The sequence below is a fragment of the Nyctibius grandis genome, chromosome 7 (assembly GCF_013368605.1).
Source record: "Nyctibius grandis isolate bNycGra1 chromosome 7, bNycGra1.pri, whole genome shotgun sequence".
In the NCBI taxonomy this organism is placed as follows: domain Eukaryota; kingdom Metazoa; phylum Chordata; class Aves; order Nyctibiiformes; family Nyctibiidae; genus Nyctibius; species Nyctibius grandis.
This window is the reverse complement of record NC_090664.1, coordinates 21,091,692-21,115,041: the sequence shown is the minus strand read 5'-3', so window position 1 is coordinate 21,115,041 and position 23,350 is coordinate 21,091,692. Positions and strand designations below refer to the sequence as shown.

At 42.5% G+C, this 23,350-nt stretch overlaps 1 protein-coding gene across 1 annotated transcript in view; it reads left to right on the top strand.

Moving 5' to 3' along the window:
- Nucleotides 1–11,379, top strand: part of SNX10 (sorting nexin 10) — a 42,022-nt gene extending 30,643 nt beyond the window's left edge. The window contains exons 6-7 of the mRNA XM_068405030.1: nt 8,215–8,430; nt 8,868–11,379. Coding sequence (XP_068261131.1) covers nt 8,215–8,430; nt 8,868–8,943 — 292 coding nt within the window. The 3' untranslated portion in view covers nt 8,944–11,379. The remainder of the gene's footprint in view (nt 1–8,214; nt 8,431–8,867) is intronic.
- The last annotated feature ends 11,971 nt before the right edge of the window (nt 11,380–23,350 follow it).

Sequence of the window (23,350 nt, the reverse complement as noted above, 5' to 3'; positions counted from 1 at the left end):
AATTCTGCAGCAAGATCTCCTAACATGGCTATTTCCTATAATGCCTATTACTTTGTTTACCAGTCCCACTAACACAAACAGGCTCTAGCAGCTGTGACCGCTTTCAGTACAGCTGCAATCTGTATAAAATCATTCATCTGTGGGGTTATGTAAAGGGTTAGTATAAAGGAACGGTGTAGCCTTAGCTAGAGGGTGACCTGCATTACAAGGGAGTACTGTATGAGTTTCAGTACTGCATCCCTCAGTCCTGCTGCTGTAACCACATCACCTTCTGCAGTGGCAGAGACCTTGTTGGTGTAATTTTCTGCTTTCTCTGCCATTCTATAGTACCCTGGCACTGCTGGTGTGAGAACAGGCTGCTCACAGCTGCTGGGGCAGGAATTGTGTGTGTGTTTGCAGGTTCTCTTTAGCCACCGCTTGGGTTAAGGGCATGGTGAAACACTGCGAGTAGAGACTATTCATCTTCCTTCAGTATCGATGTTTCCATAAATCAGAACTGCATAAGCAAAGGAAAAAGGCAAATAATTTAAGTAGGCTTTAAGCCTCATGGTCGGTGGGTAGAGGAATATTGGACCCACTATTTTTCCAGTCAGTGTGTTTAATTATAAGCCTCCCTAACAGACAACAAATCATTGGTCCTGAAGTGTATTTGTTAGGCTTAACAGCTGAAGGCAGGGAGGGCTAACTGCTGCAGGAATAATATTCTGTATACACTTATATAGGTCTGTGGCCAAAAGGATAGACAGTAAATACTGGTTGAAGGCGTGTGAGACACTGAAGGGAAAGCAGAGAAGTGTCAGAGGGTTTTTTTTCTGCATCTCAGGAAAGAAGGGCGGTGAAATAGAGTGACTGTGCTTCTAGAGGCAATAATATTAATGGTCAGCCAAAGGGTATGGTAGCTCAGGTCCCTGGGTCTGAGCAGTTCTAGCTTAGCTGTGCTGCCCCATGGAGTAGTGTGTTTCCAAAATCACTCTCATTTTAAAATGACAAAGAGGCCAATCTGGTAACAAGGTAAAGTATTTCAGCATCAAAAATATTTACAACACTGTCTGTGCTTCAGAAAGCAAAACAGAGAGGTAGATTCTTTTAAAACACATCCTCACTCTCCAATTTTGTGGATGTCTGTAGCTTAAATGGGTACTGTCAGCAGAAAGTGGCAGCATGTGGAGCATTTTACCTTGCTGATGTTAGTCCAGGAGTGGGAAAAGAGGCATCTGTGTTGTAAGGTAATGATTTAAATGTTTGAACTTGGATGCTGTTTAGAAAGGTGTCAGCTTTCTCTCAGCCCTGGAGAATAGTTGGAAGGAATTTTCAGAGATTGAGTTGTGTTATGACGAATTGGCTTGGCACCTTACGTGCTGTTCCATTGCCCTCTGCTGGCTGGCACCTCTGTGCTGCTGCTGCTTGCAGAAGGCATCTTCTTGCTGGCTCATCTAGGCTGCCAGGATGCTTTTATTTTTGTTTTTTTTTTTTTTGTGAGTCTGAACCAAAGGTTATGATTTATTTCTCTGAATTTATGGGACTCATTGACAAGCGCAAGTGTGCGTGTATATATATGTATACATACATACACACACTTGGCTTTACTAAAGCTCTGGGTCTGGATGCTGCATATTGCCTGGCACTGGTGAGGCTGCATCTTGAATACTGTGTTCAGTTTTGGGCCCCTCACTACAAGAAAGACATCGAGGTGCTGGAGTGAGTCCAAAGAAGGGCAATGAAGCTGGTGAAGGGTCTAGAGCACAAGTCTTATGAGGAGTGGCTGAGGGAACTGGGGTTGTTTAGTCTGGAGAAAAGGAGGCTCAGGGGAGACCTCATTGCTCTCTACAACTACCTGAAAGGAGGTTGTAGCCAGGTGGGTGTTGGTCTCTTCTTCTATGTAACAAATGGTAGGACGAGCGGAAATGGCCTCAAGTTGTGTCAGGGGAGGTTTAGATTCGATATCGGGAAAAATTTCTTCACCGAAAGGATTATCAGGCATTGGAACAGGCTGCCCAGGGAAGTGGTGGAATCACCATCCCTGGAGATATTTAAAAGATGTGTAGATGTGGTGCTTAGGGATATTGTTTAGTGGTGGACTTGGTAGTGTTAGGTTAACGGTTGGACGTGATGATCTAAAAGGTCCTTTCCAACCAAAATGATTCTATGATTCTATGTTCTGTAGTGTGGCAACGCTGGGGAAGCAGGACCTCCCTGGTATATAAGGAAGGGGGTAGAAAAGGAGCCAGAAAGTAGCTGTGTGGGGTGGTGTAACCCAGAACTGCAAAGCCGAGTGCTCCATTCACCCCAGCAATGACAGTCACCGTACACAAGCTCACAGCCCCGCTGGTGTTTCTTCGTGACAGTGGGAAGAAATGGGATTTGAGCCTATGTTTGCAGATAATATTTTTCGAATACCTGCATGCGATGTGAGAACCCGAGCCCCTCTCTGCACTCAGTGCCTTGCGAGGTTATCAGGACCCAAGCCATCTCTGAAATGGAGTTTAGACCTTTCACAGTCTCAGCTTGTGCCCTGTGCCCATTGCTGTGTGAGCAGGTTGCTGTAGTGTCTGCCCGGGCAGGAGCCACACGCCCAAGGAGTAAGGATCCAGTGCTAGAAGCTCTCTGATTCAGCTCCTGTTCCTATACGTGGACAGATACGGAGTTCTCCTGTCCTCCTTCACGCATCACTCCAGAACGAGTTAGCACAGGGAAAGGTGTGTACTTAGACAGAGGCGCTGTGAAGCTTCTCCATGCTGAGCACAGTCGCATGAGAATTAGGCCAACAACTGGACACTAAAGCAAAGCACGAAAGTTTAGTGAAATCTGGAAACGGGTGTCCCATTTTGATTTGGCTTTACTGCACAAATGCAGGGTAACACCTGCTTGTCTTACAGGTTATTATCTCTGAGTGATGAAGAGCTGTAAAGCTCACTTCTTGTCTGGGTGTAATTTAATATTTCAAGAGGCCATTTGCATTAACGGAAGTCAGCTAGCCCTTTTTCAATTATGAATTACTTTGTAAGAATAAGGAAAATTATGTGTTTTTCCTGGTAAGTATCCTCATACCTTTGAGGATGTCTGTAAATTCACAGGAAAAGTTTATTCTTAAATTGGAGGTCAAAATTAAAACATGGTCTTATAATATTAGGTTCTGTAAGATCCTCTTTGCTTTCATCCCTTTTTAGCTGCACAGATTTAGCTTTGGGATTTAGATTACCTTCATAGAAGATCATCCATGCTTGCTTATTAGACAACTGATTAACAAGACCATTTTAAATGAAGTTGGGTTCAATCACTGACACTTTTTTAATTGAATAGAATTGGATCCCAAAAAATTATGTGGTTTAGGAAAAAGGATTAGTCTTCAATTAGTTTTTAAACATGCAGTTTATGATGGGGTGGAAGGCATACTAGGAGTCTTGACAAATGCAGCACTCGGATCCACAGGAGAGGAAGGGCATCCGCAGTGTCGCTGCTCTTCATGGCTGTGCTTTGGGCTCACTTGGTGCCAAACAAGCCACCCAAAACTTGGCTGCCTAAGGCAGAGCCGTTCTCTGGAGGTGGGTGAGGTTTTGACTTTCTTCTCACCTTCCCCACTGCAGTCCCACAAGCAGGAGCTGGTGCAGGGTCGGAGGGCTCCCTCCCGGAGGTATCTCCACTGGATATTCTCTCAGGGATGCCCAGAGAGGAGGAGACTGGCTCCCAAGGGGATGGATGCCAGCTTGCTGGGGCTTGGGGGGAACATGGGCGGAAGTGGGGCAGGTGGGATCTCCTTGGGCAAGTGATGGCTGCCTCTTTCCAATGGAACCTTCGCAATATTTTCTATCTGGTGAGTGAAGTGAATAACGCCTAACAGGCACGTGTCACTTAATCCTTTCTTAAATGTATGCATTATCAGATGCCCAACAGTTGCTTTGCAGTTGCTCGCTCTCAGTAACATTTCCTCCCTTATGAAAAATGAAGGAGGAAACACAGTCTGCTTTTTTTTTTTTTTAGGAGGAAACTGGGCCTTTCTTTGCTGTGGGCTGGGGCTGACCGGCTGGGTGCTCAATAGAGGGCACCACAGCCCAGGCTGTCGCCTCCTGCCTCTCACCTCCTGTTTTTTTCCCCTTGCTCTTATGATATGATGTAAATGGGCAGAGTAAATTTGTCGAAAACAAAATCGGAGTGTTAACCTTCCACACACATGCAAGTGTGCATCTGTCATTGTATTAGGTTACAGTAGATACAGGAAATCTTTAGTTAGGATTAAGTTGTACTGTTCAGCCATATGTTGCTCTCCTTGAGCAGAACAGTGTATAATATACCTAATAAAATCATGTTGAAGAAAAACAGATTTTGAACCTTGTCCAAATAAGACAAAACACATGTTTTGTCTTTTGTAAATGTTCTTGCCATAACATGGGGAAGGAGAAATACTCCTCGTATAGTATCCAGCATTTCCACAAAAATGATATTATTTCTTTTGGTTATGAAGTGACATTTTTCGGCCCTGCTTCTTTAAAGGTCTAGAGGTCACAAGCGTTTACTGAAAGCTTACAAACAAAGATTCACATGGCTGTGAATAAAAAAAGATTTTATTATCTGTAATTGAAACGTAGAGCCTTATCTCGCAGCCCCCTTAATCACATAAGTAGTCATTATGCATGTGAACAATCTGGCAGAGAGGAGTGAGATCTCTGACAAGTAATGACTACTGATGGGATCAAGACTTGCAGGGTTTAGCCTTTCGTTCTTACTCCAGGCGTGCATAGGAAGCCTGTTGTTCTCTTAAATACACCCGGTTAGTTTATAGGAATTATCACCGTGAGCCATGACTCTTCCATTAGTGCAACAGCAGCGAGAGCTGATTTACATCGCTGTAACCGCAGCTTTGCACCGACACTGGCTGTAATAAAACTGTTTGAGAAGCACCAGGAGTGCTACTGGTTGTGTTCAAACTGCGCACGCGTTCAGCCTCTGCGAAGATGTCTGAGTATTAATATTATGACACTCTGTCTTTCCTCTTGCCCTTTTAATTTGTTAGGTGATGTTTTGTAATTTTGATTTTTAAAGTCCTTGGAGCCAAATCTGTTTTTTTTTTTTAGATGTACAGCCCTTCACACAGCGAGTCCCCAGGACAGTGGAAGCCCTGGAGAGCAACTGCTATACCAGCAGTTAATGCTACTAGTAACATCTGGTGACAAATGTATGGTTATTTCATCGAAGGAGTATTTTGAACAGGAAAGCATAATGCTTATGGATAGCACAGAATTTATTTTTCATTTTGCTTTCTTGAAGGATGCAATTAAAAAGTGATCTAACCTGGTGGTTGAGAGGGGGCAGGAAAAACAAGTTATTTTTTAATTAAAAGAAAGAAGAAATGCTTTAAGGGTATGACTGGGTGAAAGGTGTTCGTATATTTGCTTTCAGGATGGTTTTAAATGGTTTGCAAAATGCATGGAGCATTTGGTCCCTTCCCCGCCTTATGAATATATATGTATACACACATACATACGTACACGTGTGATTAGCTTTATGAACGTCTTTCCCTTTCTTTGCCTTGGTGTCTCTTCACTGCATTCACCTCCAGATGGCACTGCGAAGCAGAAAAGAAAATTACTGTGAAATAATGAGTCCAATGTAAAGTAAAATTGGAAATTGAATTATAGCTGCAGAAAAAGGACAGTAGCCTTGAGGTCCTGATCAGTCTGTACTCTTATCACTTTTGTTTGCTGTTCCATGTGTTCGGTTGCTACCGAGTTAATAACAGTGCTTTAGCAGTTCAAGGCTTAGCAGAATTGTACTGGACATGAAATAAAGCTAAAATGAATTTGTGTCCAATATCATTGACATTAGTGCTCATTACTTCTCTGGTGTAATGCCTCAAACCATCTAAAATCAATTTTAAAGATTACCCATTATTTTATAAAGAAAATAAAATACATTTCAAACAGCAACAGAGCTGTAAGTGTAGTGTAATCTCATGAACAGTTAGTTACTTGTGTTTTCGCTCATTGGCAGGAAACTTTTGAAGGTACAGCAAGAGGAATATCTGTGAAACTAAATGCCACCCACAGAATTTAATGTCTTGGCTTTTTGCTGGGTAACTTGCTATTAGACACGCAAATGTTAGAATTGCAGAAATGTGCATCCCCTCATTGTGCTCCTAAGCCTGGGAAAAACAGTAACTCTAGTTACTCTACAATAAACTCCAGCATGTTATTTTTTGTATTTTTTTTTTTTAAGAGGAAGGAGAATATTTTCTCCCCCAAGTGCATAAGCTATAAATGTGGATTTATTGAGTGGAATGATACTTCTACTTTTTGTTGCAATGCTTGTCTTTGTTTGGAATGTATGTTTATCAAGAGTCAAGGCTGAAATCCTCTTTTAGTGGCCGCTGAATGATGGCTTTTCAAACTGTATTCATGAAGCTGTTGCTGTCAAGGTGTATAGACCTGTAAATTTTGTGTTTTGAGTCATTTTTACACAGCATTTGCTGGCTTCTTTTAGACTACAAGAAGGTTTTCTGTATATTAATACACTGCGTGCATTGATTTTAAAGATGTTTATTTGCTGTGTTTATTTTTAAGTAAAATTATGAGAATTTAGATTGGATTAAAAAGGCTTTCTCTAGATATGAAAGTGTGCTTATTTTGAAATTCAGTAAAATCTGGTCGTTCTGAGACTGAATTTCAAATGCACCTGGTAGATCATTAGGGTCATTGCAGACATTTCCTCGCTGGAAGGTGTCAAAGTTTGAATTATTTGGTTGAGACTGTGTAAGTGTTTACCTAAGCAATTGAAATGTGCATGTACACAAATATCCTGCATTTTCAATTATCTCTCTCTTATTACTTACTTTGATTTGACAGATTTTTATAGGCTTAGATGAAGCCAGAAATCCTTTAGTGTATTTATGAAACATTATTGTAATGTTGGCCACTTCAGAGAACAGTTTTCAGAATGTATTTGTGTTTTAAAACATTACCGTCCAAACACACCATTAATCTTATTTGAGAGAAGGAACTAATCGGTTATACTTTTCGTTTTAGTCAGAGTACCTATAGAATGCAATATTTCTTTCTGCTCTTACTAGTTCTTGCATTAATGTCATCTCTTGTTTTCTATTGCATAGCAATAACTTTTTTGGTAACGACTGTAACCTAAATGAGTAGAAATAGGTAAATATTGACTCTTAATAGTTTTGATTTGTTTGAAGATAATTTAATAATTTTCTGTGGAGCACTGTTTGGCATGGTCATAGGCTCTGATGACTTTATTACACGAGTAAAACTACCTGTATGTGTAAATAAAAGTCTCCTGTTAATCATTCTAGGATTTGTGTATTAAAGAATTCCTTCTTTAGAGAAATGTTGCAGCAGAGTTGTGCCTTTCCCCCCCCCCCCCCGCCAAAATAGTGTTGATGGGCCTCAATTCTTAGTCCTTGTAAAAGTATCTCTGCAACTTTCTGTGTTGTGGGAATGTATTGTATTTTGTTTACTCTCACTCGATGTAAGTAAATACTCTATGCTAAATGTATTTCAAGACTTGATTTAAAATATATAAAAACCAACGATGAAAGGAGACTTTTGAAAAGAATAGCTGGAATGAAATAGTATTTAAGATTCCCTGAAACTGTTTGCAAGTAAATTTAAATCGGTGTTCAGTATTAGCATTTTCATTCCAGCTTAAATGTATGCATATTTGTAAAAGTGTAAATGATTTTGGCTAGTCTTGACTCTGTTGTTTACAGGTATTTCGAAGTCCTGACACTGTGTGTGTCTGAAGTCCTCTGTCTCTGTACACACTACTTTCCCCCACCAAAGAAATTGGTGACTTGTAATTTTTAAAAAAGCTTGGCTATTAAAAAAAAAAATAGAGAGTTCTCAAATGGAGACCAAATTTTCATAAGAGTATATGCCTCCAACTGCCTAAAAATCATTAATTGATCCATGTGGTGATAACAGATGGTTAAATGGAAGAAATGTCCTTGAAGTTATTCTAATAGCAGATGTGCCTAACTATTAGCTTCGTGTTTTTACTCACCTAAAATTCCAAATAATGTAATAAGAAAGTAACACACACCTAATCATTTTAATGTGTTCAGTACCTTCTGTTACTGATTTAGGATTCATCTGAAAACTTAAAAGCAGGGCATCATTTAGAATTTATTCTGGTAAAACACTTTAGAGTATACATGTATACGCGCATCTATATGAAAACATTTGACTTTTTTTTTTCTTTTTCCAGAATCCTACAAGACGCATTATTGCTTTCGGACAGCAGGCTTCACCTCTTCTTACAGACTCAGCTGAGCCCAGAAGATATGGAAGCTTGTGTATCCGGACAGACCAAATACTCTGTTGCTGATGCGATTCATAAGTTTGCCTCTTCAAACAGACGTTTTCCTATAGAAGATGAAGAGAGAAAAAAAGGAAAAAACGATGCGGACTCTGATTCAGAGAGGTGATTTCTGTCTTTCCTTACTTTCTGAGATTATATATACATACATACACACGCGCATGCTTCGCTTTTTTTGTTGATGTAATACTAAGATAATGAAAAAATTAATTGACTGAGATTTTATTGAGCTGTGACAGCTCATCATAGAAGTCTTCACACACACCTCCACACTGAATTAATGAATGCAGTAGAAATTCAATTATCTGCATTCTGATTATGTGAATTTCATTTAGTCAGACTTGAATTATTCGCGTTTAAATTATCTTGCTAAAAAAATATCCAACTGCACTCCAAATGGCTAATTAAAAGTCCAAATTTCCTGTCTCTCTTTGTGACTGGAGATAATTAAAGTTCTCCTCTGTTACTCAGGCTTTGAGTGTGTTGTGAAAACCAATTTCCTCCTTTTATTTTTTTTTTTTTCCCTCTCCCCTTTTCTGTAGTTCATCCTCCAGGCTCGGACCTAGTGATGACAGCATTTCATGTGGATGTAAAGCAAGCCCAGCTTCTGAAGAATGATGAAAAATCATTCCTGTATTGCTATCGTAAGGACAGTATAAAGTGGTTTCTGCTCTGTTTACGTGTACCGTGTAAACACGGCTGGCTGGTAACGCGTACCTAAAAGACGCATCGTCAATACAACTGTATATCCTTACAAAATTTTCAAAACGGACCTTGATACTATTTCTTTGTTGATTTATTACATACGTTGATTCAGGTCTACACGCTACCTATTGCATTTAGGTTTTTGTGACTATTAAAATCTCAGTGTTGGGTAAGTCATGCTCTACTGACATACGTGGCAGTTAAAATATTTCCCTTAGTGAGTGCATGTCTCCAATCTGAAAAAATAAAGATAATTTAATTCCTCAGCTTAGAAGTTGATATATCAAATATATTTGAAGCATCTTTTTGTAATTTGCATCACAGAAGTTTCATCTTTAGAAGTCATTTGACATTAGTGATGAAATTACATACACCACAAGGTATTAACTTTTTAAAGTAGCTCAGCAACATCAGCAAAACATTTGTACAAACTATATGCTGCTGACAATTCGAGATATAAATATATCTTCCTCTGGTCTTTCTGTAATGTTTATGGAAAGCTTAGTTTTATCATGTGTAAGAACTGAAGGCCAAAATTCTTGAGCATGGTTGCTTGGAAGTTAGAAATATTAATAAAAATGACATCATTTCTAGGCTTGCTGGAAATTCTTGGTTCCCAGGGAATTACGGATACTCGTTCCCAGTGAAAATTCTGGATGAGGTCCATTGAATGCAATGGCTGAATTTTGCATCGACCTCGCTGGGGCCAGGATTTCATTTTCAGCATGTTTAACTTTAGGCACCTGTATTTGAAGATGCCGGGAGAGATGTTTTAGTTTAGCAGCTGAAATGGAGGGTATCTCCCTCTCCAAGATGATGATAATCACCTAGCTATAACACGCTGTACGGACGTCGACCTCTCCACTCTTTGGGAGTAACAGGAGCCACTGATTTCATTGTGGCTGTAGTTAACACGTTGGAATATTGATTTTTTTCACAAACAAAAGGCAGGCTGGAACACAACTTGGTAACCACCAACGCTCATTTTGATTAAACGTCAGTTTTGTTCGTTATTGTTAACAGCAGCTGCAGAGTGTCTTGTCCCAGATTCTGCCAAAGGAATATGTTTCACTGTGGTGTTGTATTTATATTTGACATTTAACTGCTATTAAAAAGAGCTCGGGGGTCTGATCACCCTAGCAAAGCTCCCGTTAACTTCTGTGCTGTAGTTACCAGCCTAGAAATGGAGATTTTTTTTTTTTTTTTTTTTTTTTTTTTAAAGAATTCTGTGGATACTTTCAAAGAAGGAGCATTTCAAACCTGTAAATTACAGAAACAATAGATTATGAAATGGCCAGCTAATAAAGGTTAGCATAGGCATGTGTGGGCATGCTTTTTTTAAAGCATCCAGCTGGGAATCTGTGTAATTTTAGAAACATGTTTTAATAGCCTGAGGATAACATCTCTTAGGTAACTACTTTAAGCCACTGTATTTTGTTGATGGTAGCACTTTTATAAGATAAATATCCGTGTTGCTTTTTGCTCGGTCTTATTGAATTGCACAAATGTATCTATTCACCTTCTCAGCTTGTGTGTGAGTTAGCAGCAAGGCTGTTTTAAAGTAAAAGTGATAACATTTAATTAAAGCAACAAGATATCACTAAAAGTAACTTAAAAAATAGCTGTTATTGCCAGGCAGATATGTTTGATTACTTGAGGCTTTTTTTTTTTAAGATGGCACATTACCGGAAAAAATTGTTTAGCAAATTTATTTAAAAGATGGGGAAAACATAGAAACAAAAACTGGAATGTCTGAGAAAGATATTAATGTTCTTATTTAATGCAATGTTAGGGTAGTGGTTTTTTTTTTTTAATTTTGTTTTAAAAAATTGAGCTAATCTGTTGAAGCACTTTACAATTCTGGCCTACTAACACATCCTCAATATCTGACGAAAATTACAGAAACACAAAGCCTGGAGAGCCTTTGTGGCTATTTTTTATTTTTTAATTCTAGGAGCTTATCGGTATGCCAGTGAGTTTTTTCCAAATGAAGATGTTTCTGAAGTAAATATTTGTTTTCTAATAGTTCTATTGTTCTGGTATTTTCTTCGTCGCCCTGTTCAAAAATTCTGGGACTACTAACAGAACTTTTTTCCCCAGCTCTGACAGAAATTTGTTTAAATATTTATCTTTTGAATATTATTTGTGTAGCTACTATTGCTGGAATTTTTCTTATTAAGGGGAAGGAAAAGTATTCTATGCTCTAGTATGTCTTCCTTTTGTATCATCTGTATGTAACTGCATATAAATGCTTTAAGACATTTTGTTTGATTAGGAACATTTAAATGTAACTGTTACAAATTTAAATGTAAAAAAAAATTATTTTTAATGCCTTTTGTGACTTCAATGGTGGGGTGATTTTTTTTTCAACACTATGTAATATATTTTGATTCAGTTGATCACTCATATTTTGATTCTCATTTTTTAGTTCTGAATAATGCTGATATTTCCTGCTAGTTTTTTAAACAGGCAAATATCTAGTTTGTAACATCATCTAATTACTATTGCTAATTGATATCTAATTGCAATAATTCTGCACTCAGAAACTTTGCTTTATCTTTTGCTTAGAACTTTATATTTGCATTTTTATGATGATTTATTAAACACTTTTAAGTAATTAAATAAAACAAGTTACCACTTTTTGTGTTTAAACCTGCCAGTAACATTTCCTTTATTTTAATATCAATATCTTAATCACTTTATGACTTATCATGTATAATTACTTTTAAATTATTTTTGTAATATGGGTGTATATATATATGACACACGCACTGTTGTTTTTGGGTGGTTTATTGTTACTGGTTTTGTACAAAAGGTAAAGAAGTGAAAATAATTCCAGTCACAGGTGCTATCAAATTCTATAACGTGTAATTTAAGAATATTGTAAACTGATATTAAGCAACTTCTTACTTACAGTGTCATTGAAATATACTTTCAAGAAAGGTGAGGAAAATTGTCTTTTGGGATGAAAATTTTCATTTAAATAGCAATGTAGTTTTATAAGCATTGAGAAAACATCCTCTTACCTGCCTCACTGTATAACACTGCAAAATTCTGGGTCTAAGTCTTTTTTTGACATGTGATAGATTTAAATATTGCTCTGGAAAAAATTTTCAATTATATAGCATTTGTACTAGACAGCATTTGTGACTTGCTGTGTCGTAAAATACAAGGTGCAGATGAAGACACTATGTGTAGTCTCTCTGTAATTGTACGACAGGGTGCCCTGCTGATGACCGGGTAGGAATTAAGGCAGGGGATTTTTTCCCCGCTAGCTTTTACAACGTTGCAAAAATGTAAATCATTATTTCCAGTATCAGGTTCATTCTTTTCATGAAAGGCCTAAATGCTTTAGGAAAGACACAATTATTCTCCTCTTCAATGTCAAAAATAGTCTGTAATGTGTTTGAATATCTTCTTTGCCTTCTGGAATAAAACCGCCTTATAAAATAATTCAAGTGACCTTATAAGACAGAAATTTCTCTTGGGGGCTTAAACCTCCCGTTTTTTAATTTGCTCGCGCGTGTGTCTGTGTCACTCGGGGGCAGCGAGCGCTTCTCCTCGGCTCCCCGAGGGCGAGCGGCTCCGCCGGGGCGCGGGGGCTCCGCCGCCGCGCTGCCCCACAGCGGCTGCTCCGGCCGCGTACCGCGCTTTGCCGCCGGTGCAAGCGGCGAGCGCGGAGGAGGGCTTAAAAAAAAAGGGGGAAGAATAAAAAAAAAGAGACACAGGCAGGCAGCATCCCCGGCCGCGCTCCCCCGGGCACCGTGAGACAGGAGCGCCGCTCACCGCCTCCGCGCCCCGGCCTGGCCCTTCCCCGCGCTCGGTCCCCTCCCGGCCCTGCCCCGGGACCGCCGGCCGCGGAGAGGAGCGGGGCGAGAGCCTTACCTGGGGCCGCCGTCCTCTCCGCCCCGCTCCGCTCCGCCCCGCCCGGCCGGGGCAGACGCCCCCCACCCCCACCCCCCCCCCCCCGCGCCGCACGGCTCGGGTCGCGGCGGCGTGCGCGCGTGTCCGCGCTCGCGGGGTGGGGGCGGCTGTCAGGGAGCGAAGCCGCCCGGCCTTGATCCGGTAACTCGTGGCAACCGCAGCCCATGGCAACGGCGGGGGGAGCGGGAGGGCTGGGGAGGGGGGGGCGGCCGCCCGCGCTCCTGCAGCGCCCCATCCCCGCGGCCGCGGATGGCGCCGGCCCGGCTCTCCCCATGGGGCGGTGCGGAGACCGTCTCCGCACCCCCTTCCCGGCAGCCCGTTGTTGCGCGACCCCCCTCCCGCGCCGCCCCGGGCTCCCTCCTGACCCCCCTCCCGCGCAGACGGCGCCCCCGCCCCGTGCCCTCCCCCGCCGGCCGCGCTCGCCGCGCCGCGCCGCCAGGGGGCGCTGTGGGGCAGGGAGAAGCGCGCGGCGGGGCGCGGAGCGGCGCGGAGCGGGGCGGTTCCAGCGCGCTGCGTGTCCGCGGCTTTCCGCGTGGGCTGTAAAATATTTTTCGATTTATTTCTGGGTTTTACTGCTCCCCACTCCCTCACCCCCCAGCCCAGAGCCCCTCCCCTGCGCAGCCGCGCAGCTCCGCAACCAGACAAAACATGGAGGCGCTCACCGCGCTGGGGATGGGGCTCAGCCGGGGCGGGGGGGCTGCACCTGCCTCTCCACGGGGAAGCCCCTGCCGCCCCCCACGCACCGGCCCCCGCGGCACGGCAGCGCCGGCCTCCGCAATTAAAAATACAATTTTCTTAATTTTTTAATATATTTTTTAGATTTTTTTTTATCCAAAAGCAACCCGGGGCCAGCGCGAAGCCAAGGCGTGACATTTCGCAGCCTCCGTGGCAGGCAGGCTGCACTTAAATGGAGGCCTTTCTGCGGAACAACAAGAGCCAAAAGGCCTTGTGTCACCCGGTTATGTAAGACACAATCTCGCCTGAAAATGCACAATGAATCGGGAAGGATTTATGTAATTAATTGACCAGTCTTAACCTGTTATCGTGATGTAAGGAGTTTGGAACTCATTAATTTGGGCCCTGACAGATTTCATATTAGAACTGGCAAATATGGATTGAGCCTCTTATTCTTGTAGCAGCTGGAATTTCCATGACAGTGAGGATTAGTGAAGAAGACCTATTGCTCGAGTCAAACTGCCTCTTTTGTAATCAGCAGCCCTGCTCTGCATTAAAGGGGTAATGGGAAAGAGGAAAAAAAAAAATAAATACCAAAAGGGAAAAAAAAAAGAGAGAAATGTATTCATGTATGGAGCAGAGCAGGGGGAGGGAGAGGAGTGACCTATCCTGGAGAGCAGAGGCACCAGAGTGGGGCTTTCCCGGCCCCGTGGCAATAAAAACACCGCGAAGGCAGCCCTGGCACAGTGGAAAGGGCAGGTGCCCAAAAGACAAGTCTGCAGCACCAGTGTGGGGCTTGCTGCCTCTCAGCCAGACCTTCAGATGGAGCCTCCCAGGAGCCACCGAGCACTTGGAGCATCAGAGATGCCAGGAGGGAGATCTGGGCTACCAAGAGCTGGAGGGATTTAGGGATAGAGGGGTTTGGGTCATGATCCCAGGGGAGTGGGGACCGGGAGGTATCTGTCTTCCAGCCTGGACCGTGATGCCCTCCCCAGCGGGGAAAAGGATGCTCAGGGGGTGTAAGGACCAGGTCCAAGGGGGAGGACAGGCCTCCACGCTGCCGCAGAAAGGGTGACTCCACACATGACATCCCTCAACTTCCTGTGTACGAAGACAAGAGTAAGAAAACTCCCTTTGTCTGCTGGTTCATGATGACCTCTCAGTACGTTTTTCCATGGTGCCTGGCTGGGGAGGGCCCTCATCGCATTATCATTTCTAGGCATTGATGTAATAGTAATAACATCAAGTGTGGATGGAATGGAAACAGTCTAGGAGCTTTTCTTTTCTCTCTTGGCAACCTGTTAATGACTGCGCTGGTAGTGAATAGAGTTGTTGGAAATTACTTTAAAAGGTTTCCATGAGACACCATCGTATTTCACCCTGCAAAGTGTTTGCCTGCTCTTGTGACAAATGCCATGCAAAGATGGAGGGGTATTTTTCCTTTTCTCATTGTTTCTTTGCTTTATGATTTTTGGTAGTTGAACATTTCCCCTCCACGATCACTTAGATCCACTGTTTGCTCCTGTGGGTCATTTCTGCATAATAACTTGGAGAAGGGAAAAGATGTCAAACAGGGAAATGACAGTAAAACCACAATTGTTTGCAGAGACTGTAATGGCAAATGCAGATTAAAAATAAAATGCGGCAAATGAGGCCTACGTGGCTTGAATCCTCTGGTCAACCTTGTCCATGTGCATATTAGCCTTATCTCCCATCATTGTGCCAGGATGGTTATATGAATCTTGGTACCAAAACTCGAGCATTCGGTCCTATGGGAATCCCCAAGGGGTTGAGTACGTGGTGTTGGAGACCTGCCCTTACCAAATTGCAAACTCTTTGGAGAAAGGCTACCATGTCTTCCTTGAGGGGCTTGATCTAGCTCCATGGTAGCCTTTACACTGCTCTCATAGTTGTCAGCTAATAATCTGGATCATAGCTTTAATCTCCTTGATTTAAAACAAACAAAAAAACCAACAGATTACAATTTGATTGTGCTCCTTCAAATAATATCTTTTGTTTTATTGTCTCCTGATAAATTAAAAAGCTTCACACATGTCAACTAGCTCAAATTTCCCCCCAAGACAGTGAATAATTTATTTTCTATGGCGGTACACAGACCCGACTCAACCATTGTCTCACCGAGTCTCTTTGCTTTTTTTAACCATCAGGAGTGGCAAACTGCTCAGGTACCACTGCAGCTATAGGTGTTGCTCAAATGTTCCTCTTGTTAAAGTGTTGATCAGGCACAGCTAATTTCCATGCTGAATGTGCCAGCACGTGCCTGGGCTTAGCATTATTTCACACAACAAAACAAAACATTCTTAAGTTTAAATAGATATTGTAATTATAAGTATTTGCACTTTCTCTGATTCCTTCCTATGAATATATTTAAAATGTGCCTGAGTGGTAGAGCTTTCCTGTGATACCCATGATTTTGGGTGCTCACAAATTTAAAGTTAGCATTTACTACTTGTATTTACTAATATTTACTAGTATTTACTAGTTGGGGTGCTTTTTGCTTGTAGGTAAGAAAACAGCCATCAGCTGAGATGGGCATTTTGCCAGATTCTTACACTATTTTATTCTTTGATGGTTAATCAGAAAGCAAAGCAAAAACATGATACAGAAAACCGAATACAGAAAAAAAACACATTTAAACCTTCTGAACAAAAATACCTTTGCTGCAGATATTTTGTAACTTCTACCAATACAGAAGGCCTGTTTTAATTTATGTGCAAATACTAAATGCAAATTTTGGAGTCAAAGTGGTTAAGACATATCAAGCGCTGACTCAATTGAAGTCAATGGAAAAAACTTTGTGCTGCTTATACTGAAGATGAAAAAATTCTGTCTTCCAAATGGCACTCAGATTAAAAATGACATTCTTGTTTGAGCCAATAGGTGGCCTTTTTGAATGTGCTACAGTTAATGTTTTCCTGAAAACAGAAAAATGTCTGCTTTGAAGTAGAGAACATTTTCAAACAGTAATTTTGAAATACAGTGAAAATTTATTTTTGTCTCTGAAAGACAATCGGTGGTAGATGAAGTTCTGCATGTATTTCCTAGTATTCTAGAAGCATTCAGTGTACTTATGTTTACGTGAAGTCCTGAGTCTTCAATGCATGATAATGATCAATAACAGTGATGATAAAGTGGACTACAAAGTCTATCCTTTCTTTTTCATGTGTTGGTACTCTCAAAAATGCCATATATTTCCAGTTTCTAGGACCTCTCATAGGTTCTTATTTCATGTTATTTACACAGGTAATTAAAACAGTCTTAAAAGAACAGTATCTCCTTGTGCTTCAGGAAAGGAGCACTCATGATTTCTCAGAAGTCACACCTCTGAGCTGAGCATCAGGAATCTTGATTCTATTTTATTTCCTGTATAAGCAATACATTCTTAAAAGAGTTTCTGCAAGGAAAAGGCAGCCAGTAGCCATAGGTGGTCAAGCTCTCTTAAAAGCCTGTGTCAGATGAGAATGTTAAACACTTGAAAATGAAGCCCTGAGTTCTTCAGGACATCCCTCACTTGGGTCTGGACCCCCTGAGATATTTTAACAGCTCACTCCTTGAGCTGTGTTTTTCTGGATACATGACTATTTCTTGGTTTTTTTGCTTGTGGTTTTGTCCCCATGAAGCCAGCATGAGGCTGAGAGCTGGGCAGGTATCCCAGAAGGGAGGCATCACCCTATGCCTGTCTTGCCCCTGCAGTCTTCTCTAGGCATTTGCTGGTGGCTCCTGATCAAGAGCAGGTTCAGAGTCACAAGGACCGCTGGTCTGACCCAGTTCTTACGTTCCTTGAAGGCAATGGCCGTCAGGTAGTAACATACCACTTGGTCTGCACCCAGCACTCTTACCATGAAATTGGGCTTTTATTAGAGACCTCAGTGTGGGACAGTTCACCCATGAAGTCCAGTGTGCCTGTGTTACCATTTGTGTCTGTACACCATTTTTCACTTCCGATTTGAAGGCTCTGTGTGTTGAATTATGAGACTGAGGCCCCTAAGGTGGGGAGAGCTTTTCTCAAAAGCTAATGTTAGCCTAGGGAGGCTGGTTCCTAAACAAATTTAGTTGCTCTGACTCATCCCCTGAAGGAGTCCATCACTTCCCCAATATGTAAGAGCCTTGGGAGACCTGGTCCTATGACAGAATGTCCACCTTAGGACAGTAGTACTTAGCCCCAGGAAATAACTTTGTTGGAAGTAACCTGTATATAGCAATAGGATGGCTTCTTATTATATGGCAAGAAATGCCTTATTAGTGCTGTTTATATGAATCTTCTCTTTTATTACTACTTTCTGCTCTATAAAAGACCCACAACTCTTGCTCTTCTAATGATCTACAGCACCGGGAGGGGAGGGGAGATATGACTGTCTATCCATCAAAATGTTGCTTATTTGGTCACACAAAAAACAGAAGTCTTAAAGAAAGTTTGGCTCCTGGGTGGCTTGAATTTTTGGGGGAAGTCAAAGCTCCCCCTTGGCACCAGAGTCAGCACATCACTGGCTGGACATAGGAAGTTAATAATTTGTCTGTATTTATGATAAAGCTTTCCTGTTCAGACTCTCAAAGCCTTTTGCGATGAGGGATTAATTCAGCCTTACAATAAACAGGATCTACTATTTTACAGCTGGGGAAACTGAGGAACAGTGAGGAGACACACAGGGATGTACAGGGCGTCTGTTGCAGATAAGGGAGGAACAAGGATCCTTCCGCTGCTGGGCTCCACCGCTTTACCTGCTGTGAGGGACAAAGAGCCACGCTCCTTGTGAAAATCTCACACCAGCTATCAGCACGAGGTGTTCCTAAGAGGTAGCAGAGGGGCCCCAGTTTTTGATGTTTGGCTTGAAATGCCTGAAAGGGATTTGCTTTTTGCTTCCAAGCACTGTGCACTCTGGCGCTTGGAAACCAAACTCCCTCCAGCATCTGTTGCATGTGAAATTTTTGGGCTAATTATCCTTTGGGTTGTAGCATTCAGAACAGAGATTTATGTCTATTTTGGAAAAAGGGGCTTACTCACTCCTCTCACTAATTAAAAAACAGGAGGTGAGAAGAGAGAAGCAATTAGGGTACCTTGTTTGGATTGGTTAAATACGCAGCACTGACAGGATTTTCTCTGAGGGACACTTGCAGAAGTGCTGCGGTCTTGCTGATATCAGATGATGTTAACATTGGAACTGGACTGAGGGAAGCAGGGCTGATGTTGACTAAAAACTATAGGAAAGATTGATTTTGGCCAGATCTTTCAGTCTTTACTCATCCACCCATGACAGCACTTATTAAAATAATTTGGGACTGCTAGCATGAGTAAAGACTGTTCGTGTGAATGTGCAAACCTGGGCTTCATACTTCCCGTACCAAAGTTGTGTTGCCTGTTCAACTGATTCCAGCAGACCTCCTCACACCACATGAATTTATTTTGCCAATGGGATGTGTGACCTGACTTTCCATGCTACCATAAAAACAAGTCTCAAAAATTGAATTCAAATAAAAGCATTATGGGTAAATAGAATTTTCTAGATTGCAACAACCCATTTAATTAAAAACTCAAGCAAAATCTTTTAAGGTTCAAATTTTGCTTTCTGACCAGGTCTTTTTCTCGGGTTGATGACAGGGATACTTCACCAGAAGGTTCGACAAGCTCATCCTTAATTCTGCACTGTTTGTGCAAAGCGATGATGACTTCTGAGCAGGAGATGCAAACTGTGCCAAGGATAGAGCATTGTGCTGTGCCTGGAGCTTTACTGGCTCTTCCCTCCCACCCTGTTTCTTGCTAATCACAATGGCTTCCTACAATGCATTTATCAACACAGGCCACTGCCTGTAAATAAGAGAGTTCTTGTCCTTTCCAAAAGCCAGAAGTACAATGTTATCTTTCCTTTTTCCCACAGAAGAGAGCCATTAGGAAATTCCTTGGTTTAGTTTATCCCTCCTTGTTCCTGGATGATGTTGGAGCCATTGTAAAAAGACGAGGTTTACGTTTCCTTCTGAAGATGGCAAACTCATCGATGCGTTGGATTGATGAGCTGGATGTGCGCTGGTGTGTTGCATCCTGTAAGGAGCAGGGTGTTGTGGGCTACTTCAGGGCTTGGGAGTCCACAAAACATTTTGCTGGTCTGGGAACTGAGTACTTGGGATTTTCCTGGGTGAAACACAAAGCAGCATAGACTGAATGTTAAAATTAGTGAAAAATTATTTGTGGAGTCAGTTCACGGCAGCAGTGGTGAAGTGCTTGCACTCATTCGTGACCATCACCCTCAGCACCCCCTGAAATTTCTTTGAAGACAGTGCCCTAATTCCCATGTGGGAATAACTCGGGAAGGAGACCTCAAAGATTTGGCTCTTTAAAGTGAAATGCAGTTCCTAGAGAGGATCCTCTGGTAGTTCTTCATTTCCCTGTCTGCCATAGGGAAGACAAGGAGGGTCCCCTTGCTGAAGCTCTTCTGCCACAACCAAGGGGGACCACTTTGGCTGTGGGTGGTGTCAGGGATGTCACCGGTGGGAGGGTCACCTGCTCTCGGTCATCTGCTGTTTGCACCACTTTGGTGTGGTTTTTGCCTGTCCAGCTTTCCCCCCAGGAAATGATGATTTGGCATTCGCTGAGAGACACCTGCCAAATTCTGCAACTTTAATGTGTGATGCTTTGCGGCTCCCCTGATAGATCTGAGGAGTTCAAGCTCCCCTTTCGGTTAGGCAGGTACTAATAATGTGCACGTGCAGAAACTCTGCAGGCAGATAAAGGATTTTACTTTTCACGAGTCACAGATTAACAACCAAACCATCCTCACTGGAGTCATCCTCCGGGGTCAGAAGAACGATTTGTATTAGCAAGAGAGGCGAGACCTCCCAAGATGAGCCAAAATGATCCTGAGATGAAATTGCTCCGCTCTTCCTGGGAGGGCCCGCAGCACCTCGCAGGGTCGGCTGCATAAATTGTATGTTCTTCAGGGCAAGGACCTTGCCCTCCGATTTGTCTGGGAAGCACGTGTTCAGTGCTCCATACTGCAAATAATAAATAACTGCTTCGGCTGCTGGCTGGGCTTGGGATTATGAGTCGATTCTCCCTCCTGATTCATTTCTTGTTCCGAGATGCCAGCGATGCAGTTTTACCGGAGTATGTCAGTCACTGGTGTTAGCACCCTGCTCTTCTCTTCCTCACGGTAAGGCAACTGTCATCTCCTGTCTATAGCATACTTTACAGCACCGAGGAAGAATATTAATAAGACTTCAAAAGGGCTTGCTGCCACTCTTGGTGGAAAGGTTTCCTACAAAGGATGCGCAGCAAAACTCCCGGGAGACAGAAGGAGAAAACCCTCCCACCATGAAGAACTGGTGTCATCCTGTTTCATTGTCTCTGTGTCACCATAGCATGCCATGACTCTGACACACTGTTCTGTGCTGCTCAATGTAATTTTCTTGGTTGAACATCTTTATTTCAGGTTTGTAATGAGGTATTAACTAGTTTCCCTGTGCCTAACTGTTAGGTGTTTGCGGTTTAAGGAGCAGTCTCCTGCCTGGTAAGGTCAGATGGACTTTTACTTTACCCATATGTTTTTGTATCGCATCACATTTAAAAAAAACTCCTTATGTGCCATATTTCCATCCAGGTTAAGGGCTCAGGATCACAGCAGTGCATATGACAAGGAAACCAGAAATGCACCTTGTCAGTGAGCAACAAACATATTTAGCCTGGCAGCCAAGAAAAGAAGGTAGACACAGAAAATCACAATGCTAGGCGATGAGCCTCGCAGTTTACTAGTGGTGTTTCTCCTGGGCGAGCTGGCAGAGAATCTGCGTTACTATGAAATTACTAGAGTGCACTTTGAAATGCAGTGGGCATCCCTGTTATGGTGTCTTAACCGTGTCTCACTTGCTGCCATTGCACCTAAGCACGTGCTGAGAGATCCTGGAGGGTGGCCACCCCTGTCCTGCTCCGGCAGGGCACTCTGTGCTCCCACTGCCCCTTGCCAGAGGAGACCTTTCCTCTCCCTGAGCGGCTCTGGCGGGGTGCAGGTCTGCCGGAGGCAGCTTGTCGGGGCATGCCTGGCATCAGCAATTGGGAGACAGACTGTCTTTTCCAGGTCTGCTCCTGAGGACGCCCCTTACATGCGATCTGGGCATCCTCAGTAAGTCCGTGGACATAAACAGGGCTGCTTTCTAAATGAAGAGTTTAAGTGTAAGGGAAGAAGGCTTTTAAAGCAAAAAAACACATAATGCTAATTGCCAAGGAGCTCCCATTAGATGTTAGGCAACCTCAAGCAAATCCAACAGCTGCCTTTGCAGACCTTGACCTTTGTTATTTTTATCTTCTTTGGGTTCAGGGAGGCAACTCTTAAATGGAATTAGGAGTCTGCGAGCTGGGTCTGTAGTTGCAAGCAGAAGCTCATCAAGCAACTGCAGGGTTGACCAACAGATTGCCATACCTTTTATTGCTCATTTATGCATCATATATATATTTATATAGTTGAATAAGCGTAATACTATTGAAAGTTTGACTAATATATCAATTGCATCATCCAGACATAACTTTTAACATGGAGCAGTGATATTACTTGGTGTATTCAAATAATAAATCCCTAACTACTGCATAAGGCATATTGAGTTTTTGTTTCATTTTGTTTTAAGATTGAAACCAGGAAGCTGATGTACATGAGCTGCCCTGTTCTGAATCTTTGTCATCTTAGACAGCCCTGCTTATTGCCAGCTCATTTCACAGAGATCTATTTCAAATCAACTCATAAATTATTAATAGTACATGTGTAGGTCAGAGAGACACTAACCCTGACAATCACACCCTAATATTCTCTCTTTAGCATCAGAAATAAGAAAGGAGATGTGAATAATCAATATTCAACAACCAAGGCACATCTCATACAGATACGGTATATGCACTTCAAAAAAAAAAGCAGATCTTTGCAAAACCTGTCAGGCTGGCATTAATCCTGCATGATGAATAATGTGGCAATCTATGAATTTTTAACACCTTTAAAATGATAAAATTGTGGGATGTGATATCCAAAAGTAAATTTGTTCAAATTGGTGAATATTTTTGATCAAATGGAGATATTGAATAATGTGTATAAAAATATTTAAACATCAATTTAAATTGCACAGCAGGCAAGACAGTTCGTACGGGTTTGTGATTGGGAACAGCTTTCCATCACAAATAATTCGCCTGAAGATTTAATTATAACTCAAATCTTAAGAAGTATCTTTTCTGAGAAGAGACCTAACTCTGGAGGCCCTGAGTGGCTCCCAGGGCTGGCGGGCAGCTCTCACTCCCTGGCCACCACCAGCGCTGGAGGGGCCACACGGACCTAGCAGGCTCTCGGGCCAGGGAGCGTTGCCTTGCCTGGCTCCTGCTGTGCAACAGCCTCTGCAGAAAACCCCATCAAAATGTGAGTTGGATTCTTGCAGAGAGGATGTAACACAGCAGCTGAAAGGGGCAGGAACAGAATTTCACCCTTTATTCACAGCACGGCTGAACCCCAGAGGTGCTGCACGTGCATGGCTCTTGGCTGCCCCTGAGCACTGCCAGCGCTCACCAGTGAGCAGGATCAGGCTCTTGCTCAGCTGATAGTGCTTGGTGGGAGGGGGCGAGTTCGGGTTTCTAGGTTGGAAAATAAAGAACTGCTAATGTATAGAAAATAATGGGATGGATGCTGTCCTACCTGAAGTCAGTACGAATTTGTTGTTGACATTCATGGGGACAGGATCA